Here is a 10678-nt window from a genome sequence, read left to right on the forward strand (position 1 = left end):
ACCAGCACTCACCTGCTCCGTCTACCCTACCCTACCAGCACTCACCTGCTCTGTCTACCCTACCAGCACAGCACTCACCTGCTCTGTCTACCCTACCAGCACATCACTCACCTGCTCTGTCTACCCTACCAGCACAGCACTCACCTTCTCTGTCTACCCTACCAGCACTCACCTGCTCTGTCTACCCTACCAGCACTCACCTGCTCTGTCTACCCTTCCCGGGCACTCACCTGCTCTGTCTACCCTACCAGCACTCACCTGCTCTGTCTACCCTTCCCGGGCACTCACCTGCTCTGTCTACCCTACCAGCACTCACCTGCTCTGTCTACCCTTCCCGGGCACTCACCTGCTCTGTCTACCCTTCCAGCACTCACCTGCTCCGTCTACCCTACCAGCACTCACCTGCTCCGTCTACCCTACCAGCACTCACCTGATCTGTCTACTCTACCAGCACTCACCTGCTCTGTCTACCCTACCAACACTCACCTGCTCTGTCTACCCTACCAGCACTCACCTGCTCCGTCTACCCTACCCTACCAGCACTCACCTGCTCTGTCTACCCTACCAGCACAGCACTCACCTGCTCTGTCTACCCTACCAGCACAGCACTCGCCTGCTCTGTCTACCCTACCAGCACAGCACTCGCCTGCTCTGTCTACCCTACCAGCACAGCACTCACCTGCTCTGTCTACCCTACCAGCACTCACCTGCTCTGTCTACCCTACCAGCACTCACCTGCTCTGTCTACCCTACCAGCACTCACCTGCTCTGTCTACCCTACCAGCACTCACCTGCTCTGTCTACCCAACCAGCACTCACCTGCTCTGTCTACCCTTCCCGGGTACTCACCTGCTCTGTCTACCCTACCAGCACTCACCTGCTCTGTCTACCCTTCCCGGGCACTCACCTGCTCTGTCTACCCTTCCAGCACTCACCTGCTCCATCTACCCTACCAGCACTCACCTGCTCTGTCTACCCTACCAGCACTCACCTGCTCTGTCTACCCTTCCCGGGCACTCACCTGCTCTGTCTACCCTACCAGCACTCACCTGCTCTGTCTACCCTACCAGCACTCACCTGCTCTGTCTACCCTACCAGCACAGTACTCACCTGCTCTGTCTACCCTACCAGCACAGCACTCACCTGCTCTGTCAACCCTACCAGCACAGCACTGAATTATAGAGCATAAAACATTATACTGGCACGGACAAATAATGAAATGGAGTTCAGTGATTTTGGTGGGAATTATTTCTTAGAATGCACTCATATACACAGTACCAATGAGTAGGTGTGTCCAAACTTTTGACTGGTACTGTACATTTAATTATTGTATTAGCTATTTTTATTTTATTTTGTGTTAAAATAAATGAAAGTATATGTGCCTCATTTGCATGAACACATGGTGTGAACTTAGCATATATGAATAAATTAACATAACGGGGAGGGCCAGAGCTGCAACCACCAAACACTTGCTCTGTCTACCCTACCAGCACTCACCTGCTCTGTCTACCCTACCAGCACAGCACTCACCTGCTCTGTCTACCCTACCAGCACAGCACTCACCTGCTCTGTCTACCCTACCAGCACTCACCTGCTCTGTCTACCCTACCAGCACTCACCTGCTCTGTCTACCCTACCAGCACTCACCTGCTCTGTCTACCCTACCAGCACTCACCTGCTCTGTCTACCCTTCCCGGGCACTCACCTGCTCTGTCTACCCTACCAGCACTCACCTGCTCTGTCTACCCTTCCCGGGCACTCACCTGCTCCGTCTACCCTTCCAGCACTCACCTGCTCCGTCTACCCTACCAGCACTCACCTGCTCTGTCTACCGTACCAGCACTCACCTGCTCTGTCTACCCTACCAGCACTCACCTGATCTGTCTACTCTACCAGCACTCACCTGCTCTGTCTACCCTACCAGCACTCACCTGCTCTGTCTACCCTACCAGCACTCACCTGCTCCGTCTACCCTTCCCGGGCACTCACCTGCTCTGTCTACCCTACCAGCACTCACCTGCTCTGTCTACCCTTCCCGGATACTCACCTGCTCTGTCTACCCTTCCAGCACTCACCTGCTCTGTCTACCCTACCAGCACTCACCTGCTCTGTCTACCCTTCCCGGGCACTCACCTGCTCTGTCTACCCTTCCCGGGCACTCACCTGCTCTGTCTACCCTTCCCGGGCACTCACCTGCTCTGTCTACCCTACCAGCACTCACCTGCTCTGTCTACCCTACCAGCACTCACCTGCTCTGTCTACCCTACCAGCACTCACCTGCTCTGTCTACCCTACCAGCACTCACCTGCTCTGTCTACCCTACCAGCACTCACCTGCTCTGTCTACCCTACCAGCACTCACCTGCTCTGTCTACCCTACCAGCACTCACCTGCTCTGTCTACCATTCCCGGGCACTCACCTGCTCTGTCTACCCTACCAGCACTCACCTGCTCTGTCTAGACTGCTTCATTGTTGTCAAGTTCTCTTGCATAATTCAACAAGTGTGTCAATAGCAAGATACACTCAAGATTAAAAATCAACATACTTGGCTCTAGATTATACAAAACATACACTATTTGCAAAATCAGACATAATATCACTATAATCCAAGTGTTCATTTTCTGAAGTTGCTTTCATTTCAACGCATCTATTTTGTAAAAATGTCAACTGTATTCAATTATTATTCAACTCCACAAAAAATGAACACTCATCAAAATAAAGTGATCTTTCTTCTCTTTCTTGTGATGTAAGTGTGGAGACGGTGTGTTAAAACCCAGACTAAGCTTTAGCCTTCTTATAGATTCAACAGAAATCCAATGTCTCCCATTGAGCCCATTTCAGCCATTACCAGGGTGTGCTTGACAGGTCTTTACAAACATTTAAGAGACAAGGGGATTTTGCACCCCTCAAACACAGGAAATATATGGCTGAAAAATACAGATCCTCAGGTGGGCGTGGCACGTACATTACTACTACTACACTGTAACAACTAGGCTATGTAGGTAAAAAGATGGCCATTGTTTTGATATAATCATATTATCCCATAGAGGGAGTTACGTGGAAATTGTATGATCCATTTTGTCCATTTGCATGAATACACGTTCAGTGACCAACCTGCAGAATAGCGACTCCAGGGACTGTGCTGTACCAGCTGTACCAGCACGCAGGGCAGGTTATGGGTGCGCAGCATCCTATTGATCACACTGATACTGTGTGTGAGAGAAAAATCACAAACAATACATTTCACCACATGACAGAATTGCTTATTTTTTGATAGCATGTAAGGTATTTGAAAAATGATATGTGAATGCTAAATGTCCCACCTGTCAGTATGGTCAGTGATGTAGCGCAGGACAGACAGAGCCTTGAGGGAAATTTCAAACTCTAATGCTGCATTCTGACCCTGCAAATCCTGCATCAGACACACATCACAACAGAACATTTACAATCCACACCACTGACCAAAGTAAATCCACCATCCTGACTTGCAATGGCCTGACTCTAATGTTGTAGCTGGAACCCAGACAGCTCCTGTAAAGAGGAATCCACCCTGTACCTGTATAGAGGATGAGTCTCCACTCTCTGTGTGACTGAGTCGGTCTTGGGTTGGGGTGTCATCCCTGGATGCTCTGCTGGCCAGAAGGGTTAGTTTGCGGTGGCAGTAGTCCACCAGGTCCAGGATTGAGTCGTCTGCTGCCTCACAGGAGTCCTGTAACCAACACATAGACACTAAATGTATTTAGGACATACTGTAGCCTATGTGATGTCTGAAACTGACATCGCATACATTGTGCTGGTACTGAGGCAAGTGTTCAAATAAGTTCTCACCTTGTGAAACATGATTGTCTCAAGCAGGTTGATGATTGTAGCCTCATGGTGAATCTGTAGATGAGAAGGGAGAGGCTGAAATGAGATGGAAACTTCTAGGGGGTGTACAGTAGGGTGCCCATTGTGCAGGACAGTCCCACATGTTGGCCCTTTGCCCCGCGACCAAACAAATATGTCCCACATTTTATTAACAACTTAAAACACCACTAAATTCATCCCGTATTTCAGTCAGACTTCCTATTCATTTGATGAGAATTGACACGTCTTTTGCAGTCACATTGTAAAACAGTTAGGAAGGGAGATTTATCTCAGGATTGTTTGAAGCAGCAGTGAAAATGTTGAATGAGCAACTAATGAGCATGGAGTCTCATAATTTTAATGAAATGACCTTATATATTTCAGTCTAATAAGGCTATTTACTTACTTTTATAAGACTTCGTTAGAAGCACCCTTTTTGTAAGTAGTTAAACTTGAAGAAGAGGACAGTTAGCTGGAATTTAGCCAGAAAGAATGACAAATGTGATTGGTTGAGGATATAACATTGGCCTACATCAAGATATAGGCTATGTGATGTGGTAAACACTACTCCAATGGTTGTTGAGATCTGATATTCTTCACAGCTCAAGATGAGACGTAGGCCAATGTCATATCGTCAACCAATCACATGTCAATTCCTTTCGGCCAAAATTCTAGCTAAACTTGAAGAGACTGCTCGGTGCAGTGGGATTTTGGTGCTGCACATTTTTTTTATTCTTCTAGGTTACACTGTTCTGCAAAATCCTCCCATTGTCCAGATTTTGGTATTTTAAATATGGTCAACCTTGTGTATATGCACTGCTGTTGTACCTTTTACATGTTGTACCTGTACAGTGCATTCGGAAAGTATTCAGATCCCTTGACTTTTTCCACATTTTGTTACGTTACAGCCTTATTCTAAAATTGATTAAATAATTTTTCCCCTCATCAATCTACACACAATACCCCGTAATGACAAAGGGAAAACAGGTTATTAGGCATTTTTACAAATTTATAAAAAATAAATAAAAAAACAGAAACACCTTACTTACATAAGTATTCAGACCATTTACTCAGTACTTTGTTGAAAAATCTTTGGCAGTAATGGGGTCTGAATATTTTTGTCAGAGCGGATGGTCGGGGGACGGAACATAATTATAATAATTTGTACACTGAAAATTGACCACAACTAAGTCCAAACAGAGATTGTATTTTAAAATAAATAATTTCATACCTTATTTACTGTACATTGAGACAGGATCACATCTCTTTTTTATTCGTCGGAATACTTGAGAACAGATTTCCTAAATTAAACAAATGTTTTGCTGAATTCCTGGACATTTTTGTATTATTATTTTTATTAGCCCAAAACGAAATATCTCCCCTCTTTACATCCCCCATGGTATTTGCACTCACCACCATGTACAGAGGAAAGGTGCTCTTCGGATTGAAGTCTTGGAGTTGACAGAAAATAGGAAACACCTTCTGTTTCCAAAGCTCTACTAGAATCATCTCATGGACCAGGGTGGGAATCTAGTGTGAAAAAAGGTGTTCAATCAATTACCTGTTTACATGTTCAGTAACCTGTGCAGTATCTTTTGGTCCATAAAAAAAAACAGAGACGACATAACACACCTGTACAGGTGACATCTAACCTAGCATTATAGAAGACGGTTATAACCTTTCCCAGTGACACAAGGAGCTCCTTGACGTACTCGTCCTGAGTGGCTGAAGCGTTCAATATCGCCTGCATGTTGAGTTTCTCTATGTACTCATGTTGTCTGAACCACCTGGCAATGAAATAAAAAGCAATGAATGGAATACCGCAGCCACGAATCTGAAAAAGCGCGAGATAGACTGCAACTTTTGTCTAGCTGGCATTATCATCAGAGATGGTCTTTGCTATTAGCTAGCTAGCTAGTACAGTAAGTTATCTAACGTAGCTCCTACTAGTAAGACATACTGCACCTTGGAGAGCCAATGTCCCTGAGTGAGAATGTTTCCAGATTTTGGACATATCCTTCTGCCTCTCCGGGAAAAATAACAGAGGTTTCCATATCCTCGACAATAAATGTTTGTACCAAAAAAAGGCCGAGTTGAGAGAAAGTGTGGAGACTGAGGCAGCTTGACGCGCTAACTCACTTTACATGCCGATACCAAAAGGTTGGCGTGGTTACTGGATACATACGCATGCGCATTACAGACAACATGACCACAACAGACAGAGCGGTACAAAAAGATCCCCGAAGTAAGCCTAGGCAGAGAGGAAGAGGCGAAGGTGGGCAATAATAATCTTTAGACTAGGTGGTAAGGTGTGCAAGATAAACAGTCAGACAGTGGGTGACGACGAAATTGCATCTTTATTATTGCAAGGAGTGGGTATATACAGTAGTTTTTGCACAATTAATAAATAAGTATACTGTTCTTAATTTTGTGGTCTTTATGACTTCTTCCATTCATTGTTCTGAATGAAACTATCCCACAACAATGAGTCTGGATGGAAAAACCTGAAGATAAGTGAGCTTGGTGACATACTGGTAGTATAAAAATATCTACATGTCTTAGCCTTTGAATACACATATATTTTCCAGAAGATTTCCAGTGATAGGAAGAAGTCACTTTATGGCATCTTTGGCCGCGGTTGCTTCACTTGGTCTCTCCTGGACAGCAGGCTTTTGTGTGCATCAGATGGGAGACGAGCAAGAGGCTCATGTTTTCGTACAATGGGACCTCATGTGGCTCTGTCTGTCTTTGAGAGGGGGCTTGCTCTATCTGCATCAAAGTCTGTGTAGTTGGGTATCACTTCCAGCACACAATGATGTTTGGGTCATTCTCCAAACGCTCATCCAGCTCTTTGTAGCTTATTCCTGCAGAGACATTAAAGGCTCCTGCCATGAGAGACCACTGAGTATAGACATATTTATCAAAATACTTATCCAGTCCCCTGTAATGATTCATCCTCCTGGACACACTCGTCATCACTATAAAACCATTCATCTTGTGTCCAGCCATCAGAAATGCCTTCAAAATGTACCTGTCTTGCAGCAGATTTTGTCATAACTATGGCAACCAGTGTAAAGGCGTGGTGGGCAGCTCCTTTCGTCTCGGGTCACCTTAACAGGATACTTCTGCAGCCGGCGAATTAGAGCCCTCATCAACCCATACTGAATCAGCCTCCTGTTGAGCATCACATGATATCAACAACAACACTATTCTGTGCACTTCTCTGCATAAATATGCATACAATACTTCGTGGTCCATGTCACCCACATAAACATCATGAGATAACATGGAGGATTGATGGCTCACCACTCATCTACCCTCTGCACCTGCTGAGAGTAGCGGGGGCAAAGATCGCAAACTGTGGTGCATGGAGTCAGACAGCAGTACAGCTGGAACACATCCCTTAAACAGGCTCTCTTCTGTCCTGAAACATAAACAGCATAAGTTATCATACACTGACTGTAACAAATTCAAACTCTTTCTGACTACAACTTCCCAAACTGATTGTTACCTTGCTTGGTGACATAGCTGAGACACTCCGCCTGAATGGACCTGTCATCTATCAGGCTCTGGACTTAGGGGTTGTGCAGTACACGTTGGAGTACTGGAAAGAAAGCATACTATGAGTCAACAGGACTGTACACACAAACACATTTCACATGAAGAAGACACATTATGTAAAGAAGGTATCATTGCGGAGGGTTTTAATACCTGAAATATTGACACCAAGGTTACAACACCATAATACCTGTAAAAAGAAAACTTGTAGAATCTATTACATGGTTTCATAAGGAAATGTTTCATTTTCTGTTGCATCATATTACCAGTTTCAAACTACTCACAGTAAATTCTGTACGGCGAACCGCACAAGATTAAGTTCAACATCCGCTTCTGCAGATATCATCTGGATATGGAAGAACCTACCAACGTAGGCCAGGATCTACAATAAAATTCAACACATTTTTAACCAAATCTTCATCTGTGCTTTAATCGGAGACAGTTTCATGATGACATTACACGAAGTATAGACAGACCATTGTTTCTCTGAAACCCTTGATGTGATGTCAGCCACACTCGTTACTGTAGGTATGCTCTCAGGTTAGACCATGACTCTCAGTTCCATTACATTACACATAAAAGTTATTGGACGAAGGCGTCGACTGTAGGGGGGAGTTTTGTTAAGAGCGCGATGCTCGGTCTGAACATTAGCATAAGCATGAGGGCCTTATCTTTCATATCAGCGTGAAATAATTGTAAAATAACAAAATGTTAAATTGATACACACCTTTATAAGGAAAGGGTTCCCACACGGCCATATTTCCATTTTACAGCCCTCGTTTACAGAAAAAAAGCGGAAGAAAGAGTAGACTACCTGTGCTAATTAGCCATCTGCATCTCCTAACACCTGTGTGTAAACGGAAAACAGACGCCGCAAACATGATGTCACTGAAAAATACTGTTGGCTACAAATGTGTTAAAAACAGTTAAAACAGTGTACAGTAAGTGTGTATTTTGCATTTGTGAAATTATTTAGAAGTGATATGAAAGTAGAGGGATTTATGTTTCTTGAACAGTACCTCAATTGAGAATGGATTCACGTTTTGATGGATTATTTGGCTGTTTTGGCTTCCAGAGCCAATTCGCCCTTCAAACAGAGCCTGTAAGGTCCTTGGACTAAGAAGTAACGTTAGGCTCCTTTAGTCCAATATTGGGCTAGCTTTCACTATGGATGGGTGTATCTGTGTGAGCTGCTATCAGTGTGGTGGTAGGCCTACCTGTTGAGTGGTGAGATCCCACTGGGATTTGATGAAGTGGTCTTTGCACTGAGTGAAGACAGGCACATCCTACCCCTGCGCTGCTCAATCAGCTTCAGGTTGATTGTATTGGACTCACCTGAATAAGAGGGAGGGAAGAAGCATGTGTGAGACTGAGATATCGGGGTTTGACCTTTAAACGATTGCCTCACAAATTGCAAATGCAAACACATACCGATGGGTAAGGTGTAGGCTCCGGTAGCATTGAGCTCCTCTAACAACGTGGACATAATGGGTAGCAGTTTCTGTTAGCTCTCCTCATTCGATATGAACCCACTCTCCAGCTGCAAAATAAATAGAAACATCAATACTTTGTTCTGTATATATCCTATATGACATTCAGACCTAATAATGTTTTAGATAATAGCACTAGCCTCCCGGGAGACACTAACCTCCAGTGTTGTGAGGTACCCAGAGAGCTTCTTGACAATCGGCTCAAGGGCACAGGTCTTGGTCCGTGCGTCACACACATGTCTGAGGTTAAAGAGTAGAGCATTGCGGCTGTACTTCTTGTGCTCAATGCACACTGGACAACCAATTAACTTCTCCGTGGATGTTCTACACCAATCAACGAGGAGAGATAAGAGACCTTAATCATAAAAGTGCAGTGCAGGAACAACAAGCATACAAAATAAGACGTGTGCTTAAAACGGGTCCATTTATGAGGAAATCCTGTAATTGTCCAAGTGTACATACACAGTTATAAGTTTGTTCTGCAGTTCTGGTTTGGTAATGATGTACACCTGTTCTGTGTCAAAGTACTCCTCTGGAACCTGGGGAGGATAGAACACAGCACAAAGATGTGACTGAGGTCAAAGTGGCTGGACACTCATTGCAAAACCTGTCCACAAAACATACTGTACAGTGTACACCCACCCACCTGGTAGGTCATCTTTGGTCCCAGTGTCGGGTGAAACTCCCCAAAAAATATACACTCTATTCGACTCATCCCCATGAAGACGTGGTTGCTAACAGCACTTTAAACTTTAGCTATCTAGCTGCAGTAGTAATCAAAGAAGGAAAGCAACTCCAACTGCTTGAATCTCTCGGAAACCCGGAACATGTGAATGCTCAAGTGAAGATAAGGGTTGTTGTTGTTTGCAGTCTACAGTACTCTAGCCAGCTATCTCTAGCTGACTTAACACTTGATGAAATGTAAAGCCTACAACTGAGTCATCTTGTATTTCCTTGCAAATGACGACCCATCTGTTCAAATGTCATTCCAAAAATATATCAACGCGTAGAAAGTACCAACTACATATAATTGAACAAATGGTATGCTAGCTATGTGGCTAGTCGGAACTAGGAAACTCGGAAATGTCTGACTTGGTAACAACAACCTTAACCAGAGAGGACGAGAGAGACTGAACTCGATGGAAAATCTGTCTCTCTCCAGCAGGTGGCGTTTTTTCCATTGTTTCAACCACCAAGCAAGGAGTTTTTGTATTTTATTAACAACAAATAAATACAGAAAATACATGGGGGAATAAGTATATGTAAATAATATACAAAGGACAATTGGGCTAGGGGATACAATATCACATTACACAAGGACCTTAAGGGACATACATACACGTATAATTCCAACAGCTTTTTTGTTAGTAAAGTATTTTATTGTCTTAAAATATAGTTCAATTTCTTTTTGTAAGGTAAGAACGTGGTGTTTTGTTTGTAAATTTACATTTGTGAATATGAAATTTGGCCAAAAGAATAATGAAATTAATTACATAAAATTGTTTCAACTTATTTCTATCATAGGTAAAGAATCCAAGTAGTACATCTCTCCACAATAGTGTAAAATCTTCATAAATGTGTTAAATTATAAATCTACCACTGTTTCCTTACATGAATGCAATGCCAAAAAACACCGTTTCTGGGTGGTCATTGCAAAAGGTACAATTTGAGTTTGTTTTTCTTAAACTTCTTCATATAGTGGTTCCAGGATAATATTTATGAATAATTTTAAAGGAAACTTCCTTAATTTTGTTAACAAGTAGGTATGTGTATGGCAACATTCA

At 43.7% G+C, this 10678-nt stretch overlaps 1 protein-coding gene and 1 pseudogene across 1 annotated transcript in view; both read right to left on the reverse strand.

The window, feature by feature from the left end:
* The window catches only part of zmynd10 (zinc finger, MYND-type containing 10), a 37783-nt gene extending 31742 nt beyond the window's left edge, over positions 1-6041 (reverse strand). The window contains exons 1-7 of the mRNA XM_055868139.1: positions 5812-6041; positions 5525-5633; positions 5260-5376; positions 3829-3882; positions 3557-3709; positions 3324-3412; positions 3115-3209 (exon numbers count right to left, since the gene is read on the reverse strand). Coding sequence (XP_055724114.1) covers positions 3115-3209; positions 3324-3412; positions 3557-3709; positions 3829-3882; positions 5260-5376; positions 5525-5633; positions 5812-5900 — 706 coding nt within the window. The 5' untranslated portion in view covers positions 5901-6041. The remainder of the gene's footprint in view (positions 1-3114; positions 3210-3323; positions 3413-3556; positions 3710-3828; positions 3883-5259; positions 5377-5524; positions 5634-5811) is intronic.
* Positions 6042-6184: 143 nt separating this feature from the next.
* On the reverse strand, positions 6185-10034 carry LOC129814960 (GATOR complex protein NPRL2-like; annotated as a pseudogene).
* Between the last annotated feature and the right edge of the window lie 644 nt (positions 10035-10678).

This window comes from Salvelinus fontinalis, chromosome 18 (genome assembly GCF_029448725.1).
Source record: "Salvelinus fontinalis isolate EN_2023a chromosome 18, ASM2944872v1, whole genome shotgun sequence".
Lineage (NCBI taxonomy): Eukaryota > Metazoa > Chordata > Actinopteri > Salmoniformes > Salmonidae > Salvelinus > Salvelinus fontinalis.